The sequence below is a fragment of the Chroicocephalus ridibundus genome, chromosome 8 (genome assembly GCF_963924245.1).
Source record: "Chroicocephalus ridibundus chromosome 8, bChrRid1.1, whole genome shotgun sequence".
Lineage (NCBI taxonomy): Eukaryota > Metazoa > Chordata > Aves > Charadriiformes > Laridae > Chroicocephalus > Chroicocephalus ridibundus.
This window is the reverse complement of record NC_086291.1, coordinates 41,783,155-41,807,616: the sequence shown is the minus strand read 5'-3', so window position 1 is coordinate 41,807,616 and position 24,462 is coordinate 41,783,155. Positions and strand designations below refer to the sequence as shown.

Sequence of the window (24,462 nt, the reverse complement as noted above, 5' to 3'; positions counted from 1 at the left end):
GACCTTCTTCAATTAAAAAGGAGCTGATTTCCTCATTAACTTTGAGTTAAGCTGCCCCAGTGTTAGAGGGAAAACCAGTAAGTCTGCACTATCTTTCAGTAGTACTTCACTTTGATAGGAGGGCAAGCCCTTGTAAACCAGCTGGCTCTTCCTCTACAAGTCTTCAGAGAAGTATGTAAGGCAGAAAGAAAAAAGGAAACTGCAGCAATGAAGATGGAAAACTGAGCTCTGTTTTTAATTGGAACAGTCTATAGCACCTCTAATCTGTCTGTCTCAGAATATTTATCTTTCTGTAGTGTGTTGCGTAGTAATAACTGCTTCACAGCTTATACACTTGGTTTTTATTTGCCTTGCAGTTTCTTCTCTGCTTGATAACATGGCTGTGGGAGTCTCCTGCCTCCCTGAAACTTTTACCAGGCTGATAAAAGTCCAAGAAGAAAAGTATGAGGTTGATCGGTTTCTCCGTGAGTGTACAGAAGGTTATGGCTATAATCCCAGCGATGTAGCTGCTGTTTTGGAGATCCGTAACGCGATAGAGGAAACTTCCCACTTTGGAATTTGCAAAACTGAGCTGAGCAAACGTTTCTGCAACTACGAAGAGGTGGAACCTGAACGCACCAGGAGCTTGGAGCAGTACATTCAGGTGGTTTTACAGCCAGCTGCTTTCCATACATGAATGTTTGCATGTTTAGTGTTCCCCTTGAATAGGACAATCTTCCAGGCTGTAGGAAGCAAATATAAATTGAACAAAGCCATCTATGTTAGCAAGAGATCACATAGCAATACCTGATAGCAATCTTGCCTTAAAGTTGGGAAAGCCAAAAATTAATGCCGCACTTAATCAAAGATAGGAATAAACCGTTTCAGAAACCTAGAGGAACCAACATTAACCTTTGGAAGCAAAATACTTTTTCCCAGTTACATTTTAACTTAATTTAAGCTGAACAAAACTTCTTGTGCTGTAACTTCAGAAAAGTTTAAGGGGTAAAGCATCTTTTCAACTTCAGTGCAGCAGGACAGAAAATTCAATATTCTGGTAAGCTCTTCTTTCTTTGCTGCCAGTTAAAGGTGACAATTCCATGATATTTGGTTAAACTGACATTTCCCAGTGAAAGCTCCTGAGATAATTTTTGTATTTGGTTTGTTGTCTTTTTTTTTTTTTTTTTAATAGGACCTTGTTGAAATGCAGCAGATTTTAGAAGTAGGAGGCCATGCCGTAAGACTGGTTGCAGTAGTGTTTGCCAAGCCGTGGCTACTACATTCAGTCTGTCTGAAGAATAAACCGGATGATTCTGAGCAGCAAGGTGCAGACCCCGCTCTCCCAGACGTACAGCAGGATTGCCTGCCATCAGAACCAAAGGGAGAGGAATGTCCGAGAGAGGAGGAGCAGCTGGGAAAAGACACGGAATCTGTCAGCGATGAAGAGCCCCCGAGGAAGAGATGTAAGACTCAAAATGATGTCCCTCAAGATGGCAGTCAGCTCTGCCAGGGTTCCCCGAGTGGTTTGAAAAGCGCAAATGAAAAAAACTGTGATGCAAATTTTACTGATCCTGTTACAACGAAGGAAGCTTTACTCACGGATGAAGAAACAGGCTCCCCGAGAGGGCAGACAGAACACCTCACTGAACACCCAGTCTGTGCTCCAGATGCTGTGAGTGTGGACACTTACAAGGAACAAGAGAAATCTTGCTCTGAGGACAAAGAACTTGAAGTAGAGAATGATGAGCTCAGCACTGAGCACAACAAGCAGATCCCTAGCCTTGAACAATCAGCCAGTGAGCAGGATGATGACCTTTCCTACTTACAGGAGAACCCGGGAGTCTCTAAAGGTATGCAGGAGCACTCTACCTCTGAGAAATAGAGTAGCTCATCATCAGTTATCCCAAACAGGTAGCTCCATTTTATAAGCCAATACTAGGTTCTTTATGAAACCGTACCAGAGAGAGAGGTTGTCATTTCTCACAGATGAAGTGGCATAACAGTACTTGATCTGGAAGGTCTTGGAGGTTTCAAATACATCAAAGATTCTTTCCTATGCCTATTGCTGGAACATTCATGCCTAGTCCAGAAATGTGTTTTCCTTAGAAACTCATTTCCACGTCTCACTCCTCTCCAAAAACATAACTGGAGCTGAAGTTTCTCATCTCTGGCTTCAGTCCAAAGGCTAGACATCTCTAAACCTAGAAAACGCAGCGCTACTGGTGTACATTTAACTAGAATGGCCCCGACTGAAAGTTGTAAAGTCATTAAACCATTCACCAGAAAACAGCACATGCCAGTGAGAAGATTAATAGCCTCATTTGTAACCCAATCTGACTTCATTTTCATTTCCTTTTTACTGCCAGTTTTCTTTTTTAATAGCTAGTCATTCTTGCCAAGCTTTGCATTAAGTAGGTTGTTGGGGATTTTATTTTGTTTTTGTTTTTATCAGCTCTGATTTCAGACTGAATCACAAGCTAACTGCTTGTGTGGTATTTTGCCAAGATCTGCCGTTACCCACGTTTGCAGCTGCAGCCAGCCATGTGAATCAGTGCAGGCTGATCTGCAGCATCTTAGAGCTCGCTATTGTTTAACTGGAGCCTTCCTGCAGGAAATAGACTCAGGGCTGTCTGAACAGCAAAGGCTTCAGCAGTTCTTAACGTGGAACTACTAAAGTACTGCTTTGGATTTAACTTCCTCTACTTGTTTGTAACACAGGAGGGAAAAAACAATAATTACGTTATCAAGCAGAGTTCTTAGTGATGAAGGCCAGCTGAAGGGCTTACATGTGCTGAAGCCAAAGCTGTTAGCCTCTGGGTGTGGTAGAAGTACCTACATTAAGTAATTGTGTAATTAAAACCCATGACATAATGGAAGCTGCAGAGACAACCTTCACTGAACCCTGCTGAAATCTTGAGTTTGCATTCTCGAGTCCTAAGTCGATCGCTACTCAGATTCTGCTCAACTTCCGTACGGTCACCAGGAGCATTACGTTAAATAAACCCATGTGAGCGGTTGCAAGCTGAGACCCTGCATTTCACATCTCTCTCTGTGACGCTCCGCTCTTTCAGTCCGTACAATTACCAGTTGTTCGGCCATGTCGTCAGACTTCTAGGAATGAAAATTCTTGCTGTGATGTGGGAATGGCAGCACAGAAGGTGTGGTTGGAGCAGGCAGATGTGCTTGGGAGAAGAGGTGTGGGAGAAAGGAGCACGCTGCAAACGGGTAAAGGCAGGGTGGAAGCTTAGAGCTCCCCGTGCCGCTCAGAACAACACGCAGCGTGGTTTGCTTGTGTAATTATCTAACACAAGCTGTTGCATTTTACAGTGTAGCCGCCTTTTACTCTCCTTCCACTAGATAAAGAATTTGGGTTAATTAAAAACTGCGTGTTCTTTTCTTTCCAGGAAGTTCTATGACAGAAGTATCCCAGGCAGCCAGGGACCGGTGAGTAAGAGATGTCTGCAGAATAACCAAATGCTTAGCACTACCAGAATAACGTCTGGAAGTAAATGCTTTGGAAACCTTAGTTTTATGCTCTGATGGGCAGAGAGCATTGGTGATGGAAAAACCCCATGTTTTCCTCCATTGTTCTTGTTACTATTACTCGCGCTCGTATGCATGCTGACAAAATTTCTCTGATGCATGTTTTTTCCCCAAAACCAACTAGCTCCAAATATCAGAGGAACAAAACTACTTTTGTTTCACAAGTAAGCCCGCTGCCAGAAAGTCTCAGCTTCCACGTGCCCCGGAAAGATATATATAATAATAATTCCTGACAGAGCTGAACTTAAAACTGTCTTTTGCAGGGCCTGCGAGAATGTCTGCTTCATTGGGAGACCGTGGAGGATTGTGGATGGAAATCTGAATAAACCCGTGTGTAAGGGGATGATGGAAGCTGTGCTCTACCACATCATGACGAAGCCAGGTGTAACGGAAGGCACACTGCTGCAGCATTACGTGGGGGTACTGCAGCCTGTCGCTGTCTTAGAGATCCTGCAGGTGTGTGAATCATCAGCTGCATGAGCTTTAATTTTTAATTGGGTTCAGCTTCCACACGTAAGAGTCAGCAATGGCTTTGCTGGAAGTCCCAGGAAAATGGGATTGAGAGGAAGCATGAAAAACAACCTTCTCCCTTTAGTGTAAATTAACCAAAGCCAGAGCAAGTTACTGCTCACAATGAGGAAGGAAGGAACCAAGCCTGCTTTACCCATCCTTGAAATTACTCTATTACTCATTTTAAAATTTGAGCTTGCGTCTGAAATGGATGTACACATAGTTGAAATTCTAGTTGGTTACTGAAGAGTGGTGGCTTATCACTGTGAAATACTAAGTTGGGCTGTTTAATGCAGCGTTAATCACCCATAGAGTTTATCTTAATTTTTTTCTTATATACACCTTTTGGATGGGTAGTCTTTGACCTAAGAATCAGACTGAAATGTGTCTGTGCTAGACGGTACTGTAAATAAGTCCTTCTGTCCTGACAGACCTGCTGAAAGTCATATATCCTTAATTGTAAGACAGTATGTGGTGAGAAAATGTGAGTTTCTCCTATTTTTTTCCCCACGCCTTGAAGTTTGATTGCCAGCATTGCTACTTTGCAAATGAAACCTTGATTTTATTTTATTTTTTCCCTGCAATGATTTAAAATCTGAAGTAGAGCGGTAATATTGCAGTCCTTCCCGTAAGTGTGACTTCCCTTACTAGCACTGGTCATTAATATTCCAGTGTACCTATGCCACACTTCTGTCCAAAGGCTCGTGCGTTTTGGTGGCAATGCAAGTTGTGTGTGCTACTGACCGGGCACTGAGCTACCACCCTGCTTCCTGGCCGTCCCAGCACAGCCTGCCCCTACGCCCTGGGCCACAGCAGCACCCCCCCGAGGGTAGCTGGGACCAGGGGACAGGCCAAGCAGCAGCAGACGGGTTTAAGACTCCAGTACAGAGTGTATAGTGGTGAGGCGCACACATGTGGGAGAGAAATACAGACTCCTAGGCTACGTCTATTCAAATCCCCAACGTCAAGGAATTACCTGTACATTTCACAGATCAGAGAACTTGAATCTAACTTCTCTACCAATAAATTCGATAAGAACTAGTTTTGAAACCATACACGGAGCTTGTATCTGCAATATACCAAATATCAGTAAATCTAGAAGCGTACCTGAGTGAGATTACTGAATACACGGCAGCTGTTTTCAGCACATACAGCACAACCGATTGCCTTGCTGGCTGCTGCTGTGGGAATAAATGATAACCCATCAGCAAGAACTGACCCAGAAGTCTGGGAATTACATCTGTTCCTGCCTTAAGTGGTTTTTATCTGGTCCTAAATGTTGAGATCTGTTGTTGGACACGAGTTCTGGCCAGCCACTGTGCTGAAAGTAACAAAGGAGCGTATACCCAGCTATGTGAACTTGCGCTGTTGTGCTGTAATCTTTGCCATCCCCATGGTCTCCTGAGGGAGTGAACTGAAGCCACTTTTAGTACAAATTGTCTAACGTGTCTGAGAACACTGTAGGTAGAACAGCGTTCAGTGCATATTTTTTTTTCATCACAACTGCTCAAGCCAAAATATGTGAATTTTTCTGCAGGGTCTGGAAACTCTTGGCTGCATCAGACGATTCTACATGAAAAAGCCGTCCCCAGTGTCGCTGTTCTCTCAGCCAGTTATGGAAGAACAAGTGAACAATCCCAAACTGAGCGAAAGCCCAACAATATACTACGAGCCTACAATAGACTGTACTCTCAGGCTGGGACGAGTGTTCCCCTGTGAAGTGAACTGGAATAAATGGGTGCAGATTATCCCTGTATAAAAGAGGTAAAGCTGAGTCATATTAAATTGGTTTAGCCTGTAGGACTAAGTGTTACTGCAGATTAAATGTTACAATTTGTGCTCCATCATGTTTTTTATTGTTATTTATCCTTTTTACTTTTGAATGTATTTAAACTGAGAATAAAGCTTAATGTTGAGATACAAATAATATTTGATCCATCCCACTTTAAGTATATTCTGTTTTTACTAATAATTATTTGTACAGCATGTAGTTTACGGTTTCTGCTTTATCTTACGTGGTTTTCACAGGGCGTAGCAAAGGCCCCTTTTTCTTTTTTCTCACCCTAAGGCACTAGTGGTAACATTTTACTTTTTGCTTTGCCTTCTCTTCTGCTGCACAGCAGTTGGCTCTGTGCTGAGGTTTGGTAACTGTTCTTTAGCTTAGTTATCTCAAGGTCCGTCCGGAGTCGGACACCTATCCAGCTTTGGTGTCTTCAGCAGAAGGACATAGAGCTGTTGGAGCGGGCCCAGAGGAGGTCAAGAAGATGCTGGGAGGGCTGGAGCCCCTCTGCTGTGAGGACAGGCTGAGAGAGCTGGGGGGTTCAGCCTGGAGAAGAGAAGGCTCCGGGGAGACCTTCCAGTCCCTAAAGGGGCTCCAGGAAAGCTGGGGAGGGACACTGGATCAGGGAGGGCAGCCATGGGACGAGGGGGAAGAGTTTTAAACTGGAAGAGGAAAGATTGAGATGAGATCTTGGCAAGAAATTCTGTGCTGTGAGGGTGGTGAGCCCCTGGCCCAGGTTGCCCAGAGAAGCTGTGGCTGCCCCATCCCTGGAGGTGTTCAAGGCCAGGTTGGAGGGGGCTTGGAGCAACCTGGTGTGGTGGGAGGTGTCCCTGCCCAGGGCGGGGGGTGGAACGGGATGGTCTTTAAGGTCCCTTCCAACCTAAATCATTTTGTGTTTCTATGGTTTTAAACGCTGTTTTCTTGGTGTGCATGGTATTACTTTATTATGTGTGTTTTTAGGAGAACCACAGCCCTGTGTGAAGGGCTCTTCCCCAGTACCACGGCACAGGGCCGACACCTTTTTAGAGGCTCCCGCTGTCGTTTTCAGCCTTGTCCCGGGTCGGGTTTTAAATCACCCACACACAGACGGTTACTGACACGTTTATTGTAGGACAGGACGCCCGACCCCCGTCCCGGCGGGCCTGGCGCTGCCGGGCCCGGCCCCTCACCCTCAGCGGCCCGGACCCCGCGGCCCCTCAGGCGGCGGGCGGCCCGGGGCGGTCCGTATCCCTCAGTCCCGCCATCGGTGCCCGCACTGCGGGTTGCAGCACTTGTAGAAGGTGGTCATGGGCTCGTCGGCCGAGCGCGTCTGGATCTGCATGAAGTAGGCGCGAGGGTGCTCGCACTTGGGGCAGGGCTCTGCGGGGCGAGGCGCGGCGCCGTCAGCCGAGGCGAGGCCCGGAATCCCCCCCGCGTTTCCCCCCGTTCCCCCGCCCCGGCCCTACCTGCCGTCGAGTCCACGTTCTCCCAGGCCGCCGCGCCGCCCAGCACGTCGTCCACCTCCTTCAGCCGCGGGTATTTCCTGCTGGTCACCTGCGGGGGACGCCGCCGGTCAGGGTGGCCCGGCCCCGCCGCCCCTGAGGGGGCCCCGCCGCCGCCGCCGCCCCGGCCCCGCCACCCCCCCCCCCCCCCCCCCCCCCCCGCGCCCCTGCACCTTCCGCGTGACGTTGCGCACGTAGGGGCAGGTGGTGCAGGCGAAGCGGTGGCAGCGCGGCCCTTCCTCGGCCACCAGCACGTTGCCGCAGGCCGGGCAGAAGAGCAGCATCGCCGGTTCCCCCCGCACCGACCGCCCCTTCCGGCGCGGCGATGGCGGCCGGCGCGGCGGAGGCCGAGGAGGAGCTGGCGCACGCCGAGGTGCTGGAGCTCTTCCAGGCGGCGCTGGCGCGGCTGGTGCAGGACCCGCTGCTCTGCGACCTCCCGCCGCAGGTGGGGACGGGGGCGCCGGGGGATGGGGACGGGGGACCCGGCCGGGCGACTGGGAGTGGGCGGGCGGCGGGGTATCAGTCCGGCCGGTCTCTCCCGTAGGTGACGGCGGAGGAGATCGGCTCGCAGGTGGCGCTAGAGTATGGGCAGGCCATGACGGTGCGGGTCGTCAAGGCGGACGGCGAGACCATGCGTGAGTCCCGGGGCCGGGGGGGGGGTGCCCGGCGAGGGGCGGCGGGCCGGGCGCGGGGCGCTGACGGGGCTCTGCCCTCCCCGCTCTCCTCCAGCCGTGGTGGTGGTGCAGAACGCCTCGGTGCTGGAGCTGAAGAAGGCCCTGCGGCGGCACGTCCAGCTGCGGCAGGCACGGCAGGGCGGCGTCCAGCACCTCAGCTGGTGAGAGGGGCCGGGGCCGGGGCGGGCTGCGCGCCCCCACCTTCATCGCGCTGCCGTGGCCGGCCGGGGAGCCGGGCCTGCCCCTGCCGCTCCACTAAGTGTTCTTCCCCTAGGAAGTACATATGGAGGACGTACCACCTAACCTATGCCGGAGAGAAGTTGGCAGATGACAAGAAGAAGTTGAGAGAGTGAGTGATGCAGGCTCTGCTGGGGGGCTTGCGGGGGCTTGCGGTATCCACACGGCATGTGCACGGCAGGGCTAGCTTGGGACTGGGAATCACAGAATGGTTTAGGGTAGAAGGGACTATCCAGTGCCACCCCCTGCCCTGGGCAGGGACACCTCCCACCACACCAGGTTGCTCCAAGCCCCCTCCAACCTGCCCTTGAACACCTCCAGGGATGGGGCAGCCACAGCTTCTCTGGGCAACCTGGGACAGGGGCTCAGCACCCTCACAGCAAACAATTTCTTCCTGATATCTCACCTCAATCTCCCCTCTTGCAGTTTAAAACCGTTCCCCCTCGTCCCATGGCTGCCCTCCCTGATCCAGAGTCCCTCCCCAGCTTTCCTGGAGCCCCTTTAGGGACTGGAAGGGGCTGGAAGGTCTCCCCGGAGCCTTCTCTTCTCCAGGCTGAACCCCCCCAACTCTCTCAGCCTGTCCTCACAGCCTTCTGATCATCTTCGTGGCCCTGGCTCGGACAGGTCCTGCACTTGAAACAGGGTGGAAGGTGGGACCAGCACTGCACATGGAGGTGGGACAGGCCCTGTCCTGGCAGACTGAGAGTCCGTCTCTGGGTCAGGAAGGCCTTGGGTAGTTCCTCAGCCATAACCATCCTGTGCTGAGTGTGTTCATCCAATTCAGGGCACTCAGACACATTGCCTTTTGGCTGTCCCTGCCAAACATAACCAAAATAGGATATGTTTACTAAGCTTGTACCTGAGGTGTTCTGCGGAGTCAAGATTAGTGAGAAAAAGCATGAGTGTGAGGGTAGTAGAACACAGAGACGGTCAGGGATGGTGTTGTGCATATGAAGCACATTAGCTCATCTCCGAGGAAACTGGGAGCACATGGTGGGCAGCTGCTCAGCAGAGGATGGGTCAGGACACATTATGTGGTGGAAAGGACCTCTGGAAGGGTCAGCTAGAGCTGGCTGCTCAAGGCTGTGTCCAGTTGGGTTTTGAATATTTCCAAGAACATAGACTGCACAACTTCTCTGTCCAACCTGTTCCAGTGCTCGGTCACCCTCCCAGAGCTGCTGAGGTAGAAAGGAGAGAGGAAAAATGGCAAGCAAAGAGCAAGCCAACGGTAAGCGCGTTGAGCTCTGGACCTGCTCGGCCACCTGTCAGTGATAAGCTAATAACAACACTGACAAACGACTCCCCCATTTGCACACTCACTCCCAGGGCAAGGAGGCAGGAGGTGTTTCTGAGCACTCTAGCTGTTGCATGCAGTTTGTCTGAAGTATTAAAAATGTAGTAAGAAAGATGGCCCTAATCAAAGCTGTCCTTGAAAGACTGAGCCATGGGTGATAGATGTTGCATTTAAGGGGATGTTGCAGTTAAAGAGGCAGATGATCGGATTCCTCAGTGCTGGCAGCATGTTCTACATACACAAGTGAGAATTTTAATTTGTCCTGCATTAGAACACAGCACACGATCGTAGGAGTCCATCTCCCCCTGGGAAAGGAGGTTGTAGGATTTCAAAGGTTGTGGTTCCTGGGAAGCTGACATATAAAAGCATAACTCTCTGTTCAGGTACGGCATCAGAAACCGGGATGAGGTCAGCTTCATAAAGAAGCTTCGAAAGTAACCTGTCAGGTAAGTCCTGAATATCCAGTGAGAGCTACCAATTCATCTTCCTCTTCCCCAGGCCTTAGTGCTCAGGCTCACAGTAGCTGGTGTTGCTGCTTCTGCTGTGTAGCGGAGCATTTCTGAATGCTTGTGCCTGCCTTAGGCTTGTGCCCTGGCTGTGGGCTGTTTCCATAGCCTGGTTGTGGTGTCAGTGCTTCTCTCGGGGCAGGGAATGACAATTCAGTTACTTCAGTTAATATACATTGGGAGCAGCAGCAGTGTCTTAGTGCTGGCCCCCTACTTCATGTTTAGACTCTGAATCTGCTCCCACAATGTCTTTGAGGCTCGTTAAACGCAGCGTTCCTTTGTTTGCTGCTGTGATTGCTTCTAGGAACTTGCTTGCTTTTAGGCTCCTTGAATGCCTGGCACTCACTGTCAGGAACATGGCTGGGTGCTCACTAAGCCCTAGGAGGAGCGAAGTCTCTGTGCTACAGGCGATTGCCATCACCCTTTTGGGACCTTCTGTGTTCCTCAGAGTCTCATACCCAAGGGACTGTTCCCGCACCCTGCTCCTACGGCTCCTGTACCTTTCAGAGTGCCTGCAGCTAACAGAAATGTCCCACGGGTGCACATGAGCAAATGCAACAAAGCAAACACAGCGCATTCTTTTCTGTTCCACGGTGGGTGTATTTGGAGCCATTTTTGTCAATTACTGCAAGCTCTAAAGAGTTAGAAAAAGGGAGCCCAGCTTACCTATCCTGGGGGTTTTGACTTCCCCTTTCTCCATTTTCTGATTTACAGAAACTTGAGTTCAACAGATTCATTGTTCTCAGAAATTAGGACACACTACTAGACAGCTTTTGGTCATGATATTTCTGTGCAACTGATGCATTTAAGAACACTTCCAGCACTGGAAGCACGAGTAGCATGTGTATTTACCTGTTTGTAACCTATGGAGACATAATTCTGGTATTATACTGCTATTTTTAGAAAGTTGTGCACACAAACATGAGATGTGGCCAAGATTCTCAGGCTTAGTAAGTTTAAAATTATGTCTGCTTCCCCTCCACTTCTAAAAACACAGTCACAGTGTCTGAAGAGCAGTGGTAATACCAGCTTTTCCAAATGCTTGGGTTTTTGTTTTGCGGCTCCAGCTGGCTGGGTTAGAAACTGTTGCTTTGTGACCACAGGAACATTTTTGTTTTTCTTTTTTCAATGCTGCCACATTTGCAACATCCAGTGTCATAAGATGAGTGCCATGACAGAAGCCATCTGCCCCATGCTGCCTGTGACCAGCAGTCACCTGTGGCACTGGCTGCCCGGGCCTGTCTAGGAGTGATAGTGCACTGATAAGAGAGCCCAGCATGCAGTTAACTATTGTCACTGCCAAATGTTTTCTTTCTTTAACAGAGAGAGCAGAGAATCCAGCTCTACCAGGACCAGACTGTGGATTCATCACTTTCCTGGAGGAAAAGGTTGTAACATTTCGAAGAGAAACAAACTCCAGTTGAACGGACATTCTTACTTGTTTTTTGCAGTTGCTATTTGAAATGCCGGCCTCTGAGCTGTTTGTGGAATTCACTTGCAGTGATTAAAGAGACACTCTAGTTCACTGAGGCTTTTAAGGCCCTTGTTTCCAGCTGCAAATCTGCGTCTGACTGGTTTGGGTGCTAGAAAAGGATTGATTCTACTGGTACACGAAACAGCACAGGTGAAATAAAGTAACAAACATAGCCACAGACTATGCAGAACAATTAACAGTAGCTAAAACGCTACCTTACCGTTTAATCACCACCTTAGCAGTAGTAAACAACTCTGGTTAAAAATGTAGTATTGAAACTAGTGTAATAAAAATAATGGCAGCAGAAAAGGTTCAATACAATTGAACAAGGCACAAATGTTCCATTTTCAGAGTCTTCTGAGATAAGGCAAAACATGCCTGCCAAGTGCTAAGGAGACAGTTTAAATTAACCACGGGCAGGGTTAGAAGTGTCATGGGATTAGAGGCTTTGTCCACATGGAACTGGCACAGCAAACGCAAAGACAGTCCATCTCCAGTGCCTGCTCGAGAAGCCAGTCTTTGCCTTTCAGTGGAGCTGTGCATCCAGGTCGTATTTCTCGCAGAATTTGTCTGTGAATGGTATACAAGTAAGGAACTCGCACCACTCGCACTTAATGGGATAGAAATAGAACAGAATCACAAGTCCTGAGAAGAGTGCAATGAAGATGAGCTGGAAAACTATAATTTGGCATCGCTTCCTATATAAATCAAACTTCCCAAAGCTAATGTAGGGCAGGAAGGCAAAGGAGAGGAAGAAACCACTGATAAATCCTGAAATGTGAGCAAAATTATCGATCCAAGGCAGGAGGCCAAAGGCGAAAAGAAAGAGCACCACAGCCAGCAGCTTGAAGAAAGCCCTCCATGGGCGTGCCAGGATTTGCCAACTCTGGAAGAGCTCCACAAAGAGACAGGCCAGAATCCCAAACTGGGATCCTGCAGGGCCAACCTGCAGAAGAAGAGCATTACAGGTAACATCAGGCACATCCCATCTGCCTGGCTTCTGCAGCCAGCTCCAGGCATTACAGCTATTTAGTTAGTTATTCAACTCCTTGTTCAGTGTTTCTCAGGGAAGAGATGCCGCAGCCTGCAACTTCATCCGTATAATGGGGTTCAAGGAGTAAAGGGGCCTGGTTTGATTTAGGATCAAAGTAGGTGTGGGGCCAGCAGTCACCAGAACAGACTTTATATTTGAGGAGGCTGGATCTGGTTTAAGTCACCAGAGAGGAGAAGGCCTTGAAGGCAGTCTCCTGGCTCCCCCCACCCACCATGCAGTTTTCCTCATTGAAGGACCTGGAAGACAGTCCTGGACAGTCCGTGGGAAAAGTGAGCTCTGCTCTTTGCCACTCATATGCAGAGGGTCTCTGGTATCAGCTACAGTTCTCAATTCCCAGCCTCTCCTCAACTGTGGTTGAACAAACCCCCCAATTCATTATGAGAAGCAGCCATCTTACTGCAGCCAGACTATGCCAGTGACTTGGAAAGCCCAGGGTACTCTGGAGAACGTTATTGCTCAGCAGCTAGGCGATGGTATGAAGCCATCTTCTAGCTGCAAATCTGCCCAAGGCACATGCTCCAGAGATGAGCCCAGCTCTGGCGTCTTGTGTCTGCCTCTGCCAGAGAGGCACAGGCATGTAGAGAAGGCTTGTGTTCAGGGCAAGTTACCCAGACCCTAGTCTGCAGGAGACCCACCTCTGCTCTGTAGGGTAGAAATATTGCACTGGCAAGGTTCCCAGTGATGCCACTGAGCAGGTAGATGATAGAGATGCGATGCCATCCTGCCAGCTTCTCTAGGTCCCGCAGGATCGTCATTTGGAAACAGACTGAAACCAGACAGTGCAGGATCCTGCCAAGTTCAGAGTACAGGAGCTGAAGCAGCAGCCACTGAAGTCACCCCTGTGCTTGTGTTCTTTTCCAAGTCTTTACGGAGAGCTCCTGGTCTGGCCTTGCCCACGCCTCTAATATCCCTCCCAGCAAACGCAGCATGGTAAACCCCAGCAGGGACATCAGCTCAGCATGCCCGTGTCCCCAAGGGAAGGACCACCAGAACAAGCCTCCGCAATCCCAGGGTTCAGGGTTCCCCCACCCAGACAGTGTAAGTTTTACAGCTGTGCTTACCCAGCATGGAGGAAAAGCGAGAGCCAGAGGCGGTAGAACTGGTCAGGGACTTCTGGATTCAGGAAAGGGAGGAGTCCACAGACATCATCCATGCAGTGCACCTAGGGCAGAACTGGGGCTGTGAGGTGTGCCAGCCAGCACGGCCCCTTACCAAGGCCAGGGCAGAGGCTGCAGTTAGCTCTGAAAGAGGGGCTCTCCTCCCTCTGCTCCGCTGCATCAAGTCCCAACCCTTGTCTCCAGCATTGAGTTACACATGACCCTACCTGTTCCCTGTGGCAGCTTTATGCCCTCATTCTTTACTCCAGCCCACGCACAACTGAGACATCCACATTTGCTCGGCAGTGGAGCAGGAAGATTGTATTCACCCGCTGCTTCCACAGTGGTCCTGTGTTGGGCTTTCACAGCTGCCAGCCCAGGTCCTAAACTGGTCCCCAAAGAGGGACAGATGCAGCTCTCTCTGTTGCTCAGGGACAGGGTTGATCAGCAGCTTTCCCTGGGCTCAGGGTGGGACAGAACACAGGACTCCCACCTACACTGCACCACAGTCACCCCCGGATCTTGCCAAGCTGCTAAGGGGAACAGGTGGCAGAAGGGCAGCCATACAAAGCCCCAGCTCTGCACTTACCTGAGAGCAGAGGGTTGCCTCCTCATGGAAATAGCCCCGCATAAATTCACAATACTCCCGGGAGGTTATTTCACACCTGAGGGAGACAAAAGTAATCAAAACGAGGAACAAGTCACGCATGGAAGGCACAATGGGCCATCCTGTGCCCTCCCAGGTCACACACTCCCCCTTGTCTTTTCCCAAATCTGCCTACAAGAACTGATACCTTACCTTCAGCTGCCCCTGACGTGCTGTAGTGTCTCTGCAACAGACGCACTACAACACTCCCACTGAGCCAGTGCCACCCTCCATACACCCTTCTGGCTTCTCTCCCACAGGCAAACCAAGTCCCCACCACAGACTAACGCCCTGCACACAGGGGTTCCAAAACAAGTGCTAAAGCTGAGCTATTTACAGCTGAGAAAGAACAACCAGCGGTCGGGAAAGCTGCGTCTCTGGGGCTGGGGGAGTCTGTGCTTCCGTAGGTGACAGAGTGGAAAGGGGGGGGCTAGGCCAAGAGCATCCTGGTCATGACTTTCAGGGACAGAGAAGCTCCTTAGGGCAGCATTGATTTTTCTCCCTAGCAGGGAAAACCAGCCCCAAGCACTGGGCAACTACTCAAGCTGAGAAGCAACATGAGGAAGATCAGCATCTTCCCCCTTGGCAAACCCAGAGCAGGTCCTTTCCTGACATCTCCTTGAGTGCTCAGGGGCTCCAGGGTAGGGCCAGTGTAGCCTGTCAGGACCAAGCTGGCTATTCCCAAGGAAAAGTGCAGAACTCCCCAGCAGAAGTATTTAATCCCCTGGGATCTGAGTCCCTGCAAACTGCAGGACCAGTTGAGCAAGATACCCTGACACACCAAAGACTTGGGCTGGCTGTTATCTACTGCTTATCCCAGAGTCCTGCTCAATCTGGGAGACCTGCCATGGCTCCCTGTCCAACTGCCCTTCCCAGCACAGCTCCAGGCTGCACGTGGTAAGGACAAATGGCTGTGTCTACAACCTGAAAAGGCCCCCCTGTGTCTCACCCCAACACCCAGCCCCTCTCCATGCAGGTAAAACTCATTACCTTCCTTTGGTCCCAATGCAGCAGGGCCGGCCTGTAATCACACAGTCCATATGAAGGTGGTTGGTGTAATTCCCAGCACTGTTTTTTGTGCAGATCTGGAAAACGACAACAGGCTGCAATCAGCCAGCCATGGCATTGCTTGCTGCTTGGGTAAAGTCAAAACAGCCCCTTGGGAAGAAGCCAGTCGCACAGACGCAGGCCTCCCAAGGCCTCCCTCTGACAGGATGGTGCCTGTCACCCCATCTGCCTGAGCCTCAACCAATATCTCCTCTCTGCCGAGGGACAACAGCCCCAAGGCTGAGTGGGTCTCCATCACCCTGTTATCCTGGCACAGCCTGGGGCTTTAGTTGGCACGGGGGAACTTTTGTTGTTGAAGGGCTTTGAGCCTTGGCTAGACAAAGCCATGGATGCCTTGATCTGGCATTTGTGACAACAAGCAGGAGGCTGCACCACAGACACCCCCCCTTTCCACTAACACAGCTGTGGCTCTGTACAGTGGGATGCAAATGCCATATTCCAGCTGCCCGCACAGGCTCTGTGCCACCAGCAATGCTCACCGGCCACTTGGTGATGTCATCTGGCCACTCATGCGGCTCCATCGAGGCGGGCTGCTCGCATACCCTGCGGCAACGGAAAGCAGAGAGATCAGCCCGAGAAATAACTTTCCCCAGCACCAGGCAGGATCCCTGAGGGAGCCACTGCTCTGTCCCTGCCCCCGGGCTGTGGTCCCACACCTTTCCTCTGTCCCTGGCAAGGGGCTGGTGACACACTACATCAGATCAGCCAAGGCTGCGCTGATCAAAGCTGCAGCTTCCTCCCAGTGAGCAGAGATCATGGCTTCCGCACAAAGGCAGCCGTCTGAGAGCACACAGCTGCCCAGCAACTCACTGCCTCCTTTCCACGGGGACACAACCCCAAAGGTGGGCATTCAGCTGGTCTCAGCTCTATGTCAGCCCATGGTGACCAAGGGCAAAGGTGTGCTGTGGCACACAGAGGCTGGCAGAGCTCTGGGGCAAAAGTGTCCTGGGAACGTGACTCCTGTACCCCAAGAAGGGAGCCTGTGTGGGGAGCAGGTGAGAAGGGACAGAGGGATGAGGAAGGCACCCACAGCTCACAAAGGGTCACTGTGCAGGTGGGCAGCCAACAATGGTGAGCAGAAATATGGTCACACTCTGCCTCCCTTGCAGCTGTTGGGGCAGGTAGGGACATCACTGTCCCCATGTCCCATGGTCTCCAGAGCAATCAACTGGGCAGAGAGGCAATCCAGAGAGGCAACTCCATGCCTCTGACTCTACTGTCACAGCAGCCCTGTCCCCCTCCTGGATGGCAGCTGGGCTAGGCAGGACCTACCTGGGGTCCTGATGGCAGACAGACCCAAATTGTCTCTTGTTTCCTGCCAGCATTGGTGTGCTGGGGTGATGGGGCCACTTCACCCACACGGCCAGCGTGGACTGCAGGAGAGAGGAGAGGTGTCACTGTGAAGCCCAGGGTGGGAGAAGCACCAACAGAAGTGGCCCTGAGCCTGCAGGTACAGCATGGAAAGGGGCCACTGCACTCACTGAGCACTCCTCCTCCGAGGTCTGCACACAGCCCGATTTGTCGTTCCGCACGCAGCAAGCTGAGTGCTTCTCCTTCTCCCGCTTGGCGCTGATGAAGCTGTGCACTTGCTGGTCCTGCCTCATGCATGGTGAGAACTTGGCCCCTAGGTGGATCAGGGCCTCCTGCAGAGATGGAAACACTCAGCTCAGCCAAGGGGCAGAGCAGGCTGGGGGAACTGCGAGGGGTACGCCTATCAGGGCTCAAGGGATGCACGATGAAGCCCCACACAGATCAGACATACTCTTGATATTTGCTTTGAAGAAGGCAAGCCCAGAACAAAGTTTAGGGATTTCCTTGCCCATGGCCCCAGAAAGTCCAGTGCTGTGGCCAGGAAACTTTCAGACACCACAGCCTTTCCCAGGGGAAATGGCATCAGGAGAGCTGTCACACACCATGTAAATCCTGCATTTTCTCTAGCCCCATGTTTGGCTTTGTAGGAACAGGGTGCAAAGCAGGAGTGCCAAGGTCCATCCCAGCCTCCAGGCAGCCCGTTCTGCAGGGTGGCTGGGGCCGGGAGCTCTGCTGCACCCTGCCAGTGATGGTAGGGCCCCATGGAGAACTCCAACCAACAGCAGCTGCTAGCACCAAGCTCCAAGCAGCGGAGGCCCCTGCTTGGGGAGGTGGCATGGCTGCAGCCTCCCATCAGCCCACAACAGTCCCAGACAATGGCACTCACCGAGCTGGGGCCGATCCAGAAGTTTTCCTGCTGAACGTATTTGACATTTTCATAAACCCCTCTGTTTCGCAAGACCTGCAAGGAGAGAAAGCGAGAGCCCCATGAGCTCCTGCCCACAGCATCAGCAGGGAAAACAGCAGGGGCTGGTGATAACAGCATCCAGGATGAACAGAAATTCCCACAGCCAATGACTGGGCACGTGGTTCTCAAACTGGTCTTCTAAAGGATCACAGGTAAAACGCCATCAAGGCATAGGCACCTTCATGTTAAGATTTCATTTTAAATGTCTATCTCTGGCTACCTCAACTGTCAAGAAATCTCAGGGCCTGGAGACCCTGCGAGGCTTGAGAGCCTGCAAAAAACTTCACACAGCTCAGAAGCATAAGCAGCACCTACTAGCAGTGTAGGCTCAGGTGCTGGTGACGGTGCTCTGAAAGCCGTCAGACACGTAGGTCAGAAGCTCCCCAGGGCATTCCCTGCATGGAGCGGGGATATGGCTGTAGAGATATGTACCCCAGAGACCTTTAACAACACGTGGGAAGGCTACAAACAGCTTCAAGATCAGCTCTCAAAGTCAGACAGGTCAGTTTTGGTCCTGGCAGAAGCAAAATCCTGTGGCTGTGGTGAAAACTTAACTCAGGTTTGAAATATTTCCCTGCCATGAACATCCTTCTGGTCTCCACCAGGAGGGGAACAAGTTGTTTGAAAGGGCTCCCAGCACAGACACAACCCCACCGTACTTTGTACCAGATATAATTTGATGTTAAGAGCAATGTGGCCGAAGGAGGGAGAGCAGGCAGCGCAGGGGCTCACAGAGATGCTGCAGGCAGCCCCCCAAGGCTGGACACCCAGCGTCCAGCCGTCAAGGCCCTCAAACAAGTAGCCAATACGCTGAAGATGATGACACAAGAGCCAGCGGCTGAAGGCTGAGACACAATCACACTTCAGGCAAGTCAGGGGGATTTACTTACTGAATCAACAGTTTCATGTTGTGAGAACCCCACAGGGGCGATGCCATAGATGCACACAGCGAGGATGGTGATGAGTGAATGCACAAAGGTGACCCAGTAAGTGAAGAAAGGCCTGGATGGAGGGAAAGGGAAAAGATTAGAAGAAGAAACCCAGGCATATTACATCTATTCACAGAACATGGGAGAAAAGCTGCTGGTTTTCCCCCAGGGACCTCAGCACAATATGGGGTAGAGGGCCAGGACCACTTAGGGATGTACAGTACTGGAGGCAACAACAGGTCTTGCTAGCAGACAGACCTTGTTTACTCTGACTCCCCCACTACACTGGGCAAGCCACCCTTTCCCAAGAAAACATCCATAAGAACACATAAGCCTGACGTCAAAGTGTGCTGTGTGTCTGAAATAATGACTTTAGGGGAATGATCAGAGGCAGGGATACCTCAGCCTTCCTGTTCATCACAGGACAGTGGTGGGGCAGAGATCTGCAGTCCCTCCAGGTAGCCGAGACACAGACAGCTAAGGCAACATGAGGAGCAGGGTGAGCTCCCAGTGCACGGTGATGCTAACATGCTGCCATCTGTGCAGTTTGCACTGTACTTCGGGGTATAGACTAGGGGGTCTTAGCAGCCAGGTTTCACTCAACTACCCCGAGGCAGTGACCAAGGGCAAAAGCAACCACTCATTCGCTAGTTTTGTTGGGACCCTTCCTATGACTGCAGCTCTCACCTGTGATCATCCATGTCCTCAATCTGCCGCTTGACATAGCTGTCGATGCGCTTGCGGTATGTACGGTTTGTCAGCTTCCCCACCATTCCCAGGCCATATGGCCTCTTCTCCTTGGCAAAGAGCTTCCTGACCGGGACAGCGATGCGCTGGCCACGCTTCTGTGGGCTGACACTCACCACCTCCTGCCGCAAGCGGACCTTGGGCTGTGCCAGGGCCCCATCCTTTTGCTTCCTCCAGCCTCGCTCCAGTGGGCTGAAATAAAAAGACGGACAGCAATGGTTACCTTCTGCATGGCACAGCAATGGGGACCAGCCTTTCCCCAGTCTTTGGTGGCAGCAGAGCCTCTGTCTGTCCCACCACAGCTGGGCTGAGCAGCAGCTGATGGAAGACAAGGTGAAGTAGAAGCTTCAAAGGGTTATGCAGCACCAGTTGACACAGGTCTACACACAGAAAGAGGCATAAGGCATCTGTGCCAAACTAAGCCCCACTGATGAGGAGCTCTCAAGGCTTTAAAGAAGTGTTTCAGCAACAGGCTAAAACGGGGAGGCTGCAGCCAGGCATGTCCACAGCCTCATGAACATCTATGTCCTCCTCTTCTTCATTCCTCTTACTCTGCTTTCTGCTATGAAATAGAAGTGTAGTTTAGCTCATTGGAAATCCCCACCTTTAAAGTACTTTACTGTGACTGGACTGGCGAGTCAAACCCCCACGCCCACCAAATTGGACAGAGGAGAAGACCAGGAATCCAAGCAGCTTCCCAGACTAAGCAAGTGACACTGTCACACGCTGCAAGGTGTGCCAGTTACCTCTTATGATCCGTCTTGTCTTCCACTCCTCCCTTTATTTGCACTGATGAATGCATATTTCGGGAGGAGAACAAAACCAGGCTTCGACAACACAATAAAAACCCCAAGCATCACTGTCTAAAGAAAGGCTTTTTTACTAAAATAGAGTATGCAATGAATGTTGCACAAGCTACCAGTGAGTAGTACCTGCTTTGTAAGTCTCCATCATATTCAGATGTTTTTGTATTTCTTTGCTCCTAAACAGCAGTCTGGAGGGTAAGGTCTGCAGCATTCAGACCCTGATCAAAAAAACCTACCTACCTTTTCACCCTTGCCCACCCTTTCTCACTGCCTAGCACTGTAGTAGGCATGTCCCTGACACACACTCTAGTCTAGTCTACCTCCTCTGGCTTCCTAAATGACCCCCTCTGCGCAAAGACAATGGTTGTCAGAAGTGGGCAGAGAAACCAGCTGACAAACTTTCTTCTGAAAGATCACCAGAGCATCTCGGAGAGATCATGCCAGCTCTAAGTGTGGACAAGTAACAGGATGAGGGAGAATCTGAACCTCTTTAGCCAAAAACACTGCCGTGAAACTTCAGCTATTTTCAATATTGCACCTTGCAAAAGATGCATTTTTATAAAGCTGAAAGTCCCAATTTCCCCTTGGAAAGTCCTTCTCCAACAGAAAGTGCAGACTCCACTGCAGTCTGCTCTTGCCCCAAGAGTTCAAGTTGTTTCTGTGTTACGGATGTACTGTTTCCCAATATTTCCGGTGCTGGGCTATCAGCCTATGCCAAAATAAACACCTGGCCACCTAAAAGGACAACCGACTATGATTCTGATAACAGTTCTCTGAACTGTGAAAGAAATGCATTTTCCTCAATGAATAAAACTATTTAAGGAGATCCAAATGGAGCCAAGAAAACTGAGACCGTCTCAGAGGAGTGACAACAAACTCCCACCATTTGCTGCTTCCACTTATGTTACGACTGAGTCAAGTTCTTGGAAACACTTGAAGGGAAAGCGCCGACACAGCAAGATGGGCCGTGAGCAGCAGAACCACAACAAGGACCTCCCTGTCTGCTCCATGTTCACACCCAGCGGAGCTCTCTGCTGGGGTGAGCTGCCAGCTAATCTAGAACTGACTCGGAAACAACACAGAGCAATTACTCAGTACCAGTTACTCAGGTGGAAAAAATCTAGACATACAGTACAGTACCACCCACATATTTGTAGGGCTCTCAGCATCAGTGCCACACCTTTCTCCCATTTCAAGTGAGGAATGTAGCCCAGCTCGACACTCAGCAATGCTTCACACTGCTCCTTGGAGTGCGACAACAGTTCCTGGTGACTATGGCAATGGCAACAGCCTTCTTGTCTTTCCTATGTTCTCCATAGCTGAAGGCTGGGCCCCCAGCATCCTCACAGCTGATTTAAAGTGTCTTTTGTTTCCTCAAGGCATGATACAGTCTCCAAAACACATCATGTGAGGCCGGAAGTCGCTGGAGAGACTGCAGAGGTGGCCTCAGAGTCACCTTTCACATGCATGGGTAGCTGGGGCAGGAGGTCTTAAGCTAGGTTTAAAGAAAACCCCATCACTGCACTGCTCTTTGAGCTCTGCACCAAGCACTCACAGCACTCAGATCTGGCTTCCTCCATGCAGGAGATCCCACACTGAATGGGTTGACCACCTCACGTTAGGCTTTTGCAGCTTCCAGGAAGATACTCACAGTAGCAAGTGGCTTCTTTCAAGCTCATTTTTGTCCAAAGCACCTCCTGTGAGATCTGTCTGATCCAGAGGTTTCACCTCAGCATCTTTGATTGCAGCTTCTGAAGGCGACTCGAATACTTCGTCCGGGTAAGTAGAGAGCTCCTCATGAAGGACTCCTTCCTGGGCAGAGAAACAGAAGTCCCATCAGAAGAAGCCAGCATCACATTTGAGACACCAGCCCCATCAGAAAGCAGTGCTGCTCTCTGCACCACACAGTTCTGCCAGACCTACAGTCTTGCACTGCCTCTGGGGCCAGCTCCACGCCACAGCCCTGCCACTCACCCGAGCAAAGAAAGAAGTGTCGAGCTCATCTGGAAAATCCACCGTGTCCTCCTCCAGGAAACTTGCTGGGGTGAAGCTGCGCCGCTGAGCTCTCCTCAGGGTGCTGTCCTTCACAGAGCGTCCCTGTAGCCAGAGAAAGTGTTATCGAGTCACTGTCAGAAACCTGAACCCCAGGCACATGCACCCCAGCCAGCGCACCGGGAGGCCAAGTGCTGAGCTGGTTCACGTTTGTGTGTGGAGCACAGCAGACCTGCTGAAGTGTCACACCTTCCTGGTGAGACTCACAAATGTTACCCCACTTCTTAGCCCACAGTGCCCATCTCCCATGGGCAGGTGAGGCTGGCAACATGCTCCTCTACCACGTACTGTACAATGTCTCCAACCAAACCACAGTGGTGGGTGGTACTGGACACAGCAAAAAGGTCACTGGGCACAGGAAAGCAAACACGTGTCAGGATGAAGAGACTTGCATAAGTAAGAGCCTCAGGTACTTCTGCTCTTCCATGACTGCTGACCAGGTGCAGATGGATTGCCCAGAGGTTCAGGCAGCCTGAACTGGACCTCCTGGAACTCTCTTGAGGCTGCTGGCAAAGCCCCCAGGCCAATAAGGGGAAAGCAAGACTTGTACCAAAATCTAGCCATCATCTTTGCTTCTGATAAATCCTGCCTCCTAGACGCATGGCTGAAACAGAACAGGAGATGGCTTGGTTTCTTCCCCTCCACCATTGCTTTTCCCATCCTCTCTGCTCAGCAGCTCCTTCCCTCTCACCCTTCTCTCAGGGCAGAGCCCCATCCTGCTGCCAGACCGGTCCCTGTCCTCCCACAGACAGTACCTTCACCAAAGCCGCAGCTGCTCGGAAACTCATTTTGGCAACAGACTCCCGTTTCCGCCGTCGTGGGAGGCGATTGAACCCTGAGCGCGAGCTGGTGAAGGAGCAGAGCGATGTGGCGCCTGGCGTGATCGGTGTGTGGGGGATGCTGCAGCCATCATTGTCATCAGCCATACGGAAAGCTCGGCCACGGGCCAAGGGGTCTATGATCTGTGGAGAGAAGACTATCAGTCCATTCACCCCCAAACCCTTCACTACCACGCTCTCCTCCCTCCAAGCAAACATCTTGAGACCATGACACTGGCCTGGCTCCTGGGGCTGACCAAGAATCAGGCTGGACAGACCAACAAGCAATTTTACAATAGGGAGATATGGAATAACCTGTTGCAAGCTAAGCCCTAGTTGTAAGCCTCAAACCTAAGTCCTCAAACCTCTCCCCCTCCCCCCCCCCCTTTTTTTTTTCCTTTTCTTCTGCGTTTGTTGGGATGTTGGGATTGACTGTTTTCATCCAGAATGTTCCTGATGTTCACAGGAGACTCCAAGCCTCCTTCAGCCCATCCTAAGCTCTTGGTTTCATTCATCTCCTGTGCCGGTAAGCTCTACAGTCAAAGAATGTGCTGTCTGAACAGGAGTTTGAGAAATCCCAGAAAACAGCCATGCTCTTTCTGCAGCTAGTTTCCTTTCTGATACTAGACAGCTCAGACTTAAACAGCATCCTGTTGAAGCTTAACTGTATATTTACATCTGCTTCCACTAATAAAGTTAAAACAGCTGTACAAAGGAGGCAAGCTTCCGGGACTGCAAGCCCTTCTTTGGGACTCTTCAGGCCAAAGCTCTCACTTCTTCCAAACACACGCACCAACCTAATGAAAATATTGCCTTCAGCTACAAACCTTGCCTCTGTCCTTACATCATCACTGTGGTTTCCATAAAGCTTCTATACTTCATCCTAATGTTTTACGAGCTTCTTTTAATCCACAGTTGCACACTCAACAGGAAGCTTTATGGTCTTACACCTGTTGATACCATGTCCTGATTTAATGTAGCCCTCACAGAGCCCAACAATATTTCTGAGTCTCCTGTGACCAAAGACTAACTGCAAGACACTTCAACTAGTAAGAAAACAGGAGAGAACACAAAAAGGTGAAACGTGATTGAAAGATGCACAATATTCTCCTCTGCTTCAGTGAGGCTTCATGTCACAGACTAACCTGCTTTGGAAGGAATTTGTTTCCTCACTTGCCCACATTGCAGTCATACTCACTAATGCGCAGTAATCAATCACACCAATTACTGCCGCTGAATGGAGCAAAGGGAAGAGCTGGGATATTGTGGGTTAGTTGGTAACTGGATGTGCTTGACTGGGTCTCGTCCCCTGGGGTGAGACTTGAAGGTAGTGAGTAGGGGGCTACCAGATGCTTTTGCAGGCACTCAAACCCATTTCTGAGGACCTGTGAACAGAGCTGTAGTAATGCTGATGCAAGAGACACCTTTCAAAGTCCTAAAACATAATCAGGTTTCTGTGAGGACAGTAGCTGTGCTACTGCCTGGATTC

At 50.8% G+C, this 24,462-nt stretch overlaps 4 protein-coding genes across 12 annotated transcripts in view; 2 read left to right on the top strand and 2 right to left on the bottom strand.

The window, feature by feature from the left end:
* Nucleotides 1-5,967, top strand: part of GTF3C1 (general transcription factor IIIC subunit 1) — a 46,309-nt gene extending 40,342 nt beyond the window's left edge. For both annotated transcript variants that reach the window (XM_063345218.1, XM_063345217.1), the window contains exons 33-37: nucleotides 357-643; nucleotides 1,172-1,829; nucleotides 3,384-3,423; nucleotides 3,786-3,978; nucleotides 5,570-5,967. In XM_063345218.1, the coding sequence (XP_063201288.1) occupies nucleotides 357-643; nucleotides 1,172-1,829; nucleotides 3,384-3,423; nucleotides 3,786-3,978; nucleotides 5,570-5,791 (1,400 nt within the window). In that variant the 3' untranslated portion in view covers nucleotides 5,792-5,967. The remainder of the gene's footprint in view (nucleotides 1-356; nucleotides 644-1,171; nucleotides 1,830-3,383; nucleotides 3,424-3,785; nucleotides 3,979-5,569) is intronic.
* A 930-nt stretch (nucleotides 5,968-6,897) lies between these two features.
* On the bottom strand, nucleotides 6,898-7,597 carry POLR3K (RNA polymerase III subunit K). Of its 2 annotated transcripts, none has more exons than XM_063343273.1 (3): nucleotides 7,467-7,597; nucleotides 7,258-7,345; nucleotides 6,898-7,171 (listed from the first exon to the last, which is right to left on the bottom strand). In XM_063343273.1, the coding sequence occupies exons 1-3, from the start codon at nucleotides 7,575-7,577 to the stop codon at nucleotides 7,044-7,046; spliced, it is 327 nt and encodes a 108-aa protein (XP_063199343.1). In that variant the 5' UTR covers nucleotides 7,578-7,597; the 3' UTR covers nucleotides 6,898-7,043. The 2 variants fall into 2 exon arrangements, with proteins under 2 accessions (XP_063199343.1, XP_063199344.1); XM_063343274.1 differs by having other exon boundaries at nucleotides 6,898-7,127.
* An 8-nt stretch (nucleotides 7,598-7,605) lies between these two features.
* On the top strand, nucleotides 7,606-11,529 carry SNRNP25 (small nuclear ribonucleoprotein U11/U12 subunit 25). Its single transcript, XM_063343272.1, has 6 exons — nucleotides 7,606-7,738; nucleotides 7,838-7,928; nucleotides 8,023-8,128; nucleotides 8,242-8,316; nucleotides 9,882-9,944; nucleotides 11,328-11,529. The coding sequence occupies exons 1-5, from the start codon at nucleotides 7,619-7,621 to the stop codon at nucleotides 9,934-9,936; spliced, it is 447 nt and encodes a 148-aa protein (XP_063199342.1). The 5' UTR covers nucleotides 7,606-7,618; the 3' UTR covers nucleotides 9,937-9,944; nucleotides 11,328-11,529.
* Nucleotides 11,530-11,682: 153 nt separating this feature from the next.
* RHBDF1 (rhomboid 5 homolog 1) overlaps nucleotides 11,683-24,462 on the bottom strand; it is a 38,033-nt gene continuing 25,253 nt past the window's right edge. For all 7 annotated transcript variants that reach the window (XM_063343265.1, XM_063343268.1, XM_063343269.1 and 4 more), the window contains 14 exons: nucleotides 22,911-23,117; nucleotides 22,078-22,200; nucleotides 21,755-21,915; nucleotides 19,238-19,489; nucleotides 18,512-18,623; nucleotides 17,541-17,615; nucleotides 16,825-16,986; nucleotides 16,616-16,716; nucleotides 15,823-15,886; nucleotides 15,266-15,360; nucleotides 14,219-14,294; nucleotides 13,594-13,694; nucleotides 13,168-13,321; nucleotides 11,683-12,424 (listed from right to left, as the gene is read on the bottom strand). In XM_063343265.1, coding sequence (XP_063199335.1) covers nucleotides 12,005-12,424; nucleotides 13,168-13,321; nucleotides 13,594-13,694; nucleotides 14,219-14,294; nucleotides 15,266-15,360; nucleotides 15,823-15,886; nucleotides 16,616-16,716; nucleotides 16,825-16,986; nucleotides 17,541-17,615; nucleotides 18,512-18,623; nucleotides 19,238-19,489; nucleotides 21,755-21,915; nucleotides 22,078-22,200; nucleotides 22,911-23,117 — 2,103 coding nt within the window. In that variant the 3' untranslated portion in view covers nucleotides 11,683-12,004. The remainder of the gene's footprint in view (nucleotides 12,425-13,167; nucleotides 13,322-13,593; nucleotides 13,695-14,218; nucleotides 14,295-15,265; nucleotides 15,361-15,822; nucleotides 15,887-16,615; nucleotides 16,717-16,824; nucleotides 16,987-17,540; nucleotides 17,616-18,511; nucleotides 18,624-19,237; nucleotides 19,490-21,754; nucleotides 21,916-22,077; nucleotides 22,201-22,910; nucleotides 23,118-24,462) is intronic.

Bases quoted from the DNA above. Each gene is read 5' to 3' on its own strand.
- SNRNP25 (XM_063343272.1), top strand. From the start codon at position 7,619: ATGGCGGCCGGCGCGGCGGAGGCCGAGGAGGAGCTGGCGCACGCCGAG. The intron at 7,739-7,837 runs GTGGGGACGGGG...TCTCTCCCGTAG, and splicing joins TCTGCGACCTCCCGCCGCAG to GTGACGGCGGAGGAGATCGG. The intron at 8,317-9,881 runs GTGAGTGATGCA...CTCTCTGTTCAG, and splicing joins GACAAGAAGAAGTTGAGAGA to GTACGGCATCAGAAACCGGG.
- POLR3K (XM_063343273.1), bottom strand. From the start codon at position 7,577: ATGCTGCTCTTCTGCCCGGCCTGCGGCAACGTGCTGGTGGCCGAGGAA. The intron at 7,346-7,466 runs GTGCAGGGGCGC...CGTCCCCCGCAG, and splicing joins TGCGCAACGTCACGCGGAAG to GTGACCAGCAGGAAATACCC. The intron at 7,172-7,257 runs GTAGGGCCGGGG...CTCGCCCCGCAG, and splicing joins GAACGTGGACTCGACGGCAG to AGCCCTGCCCCAAGTGCGAG.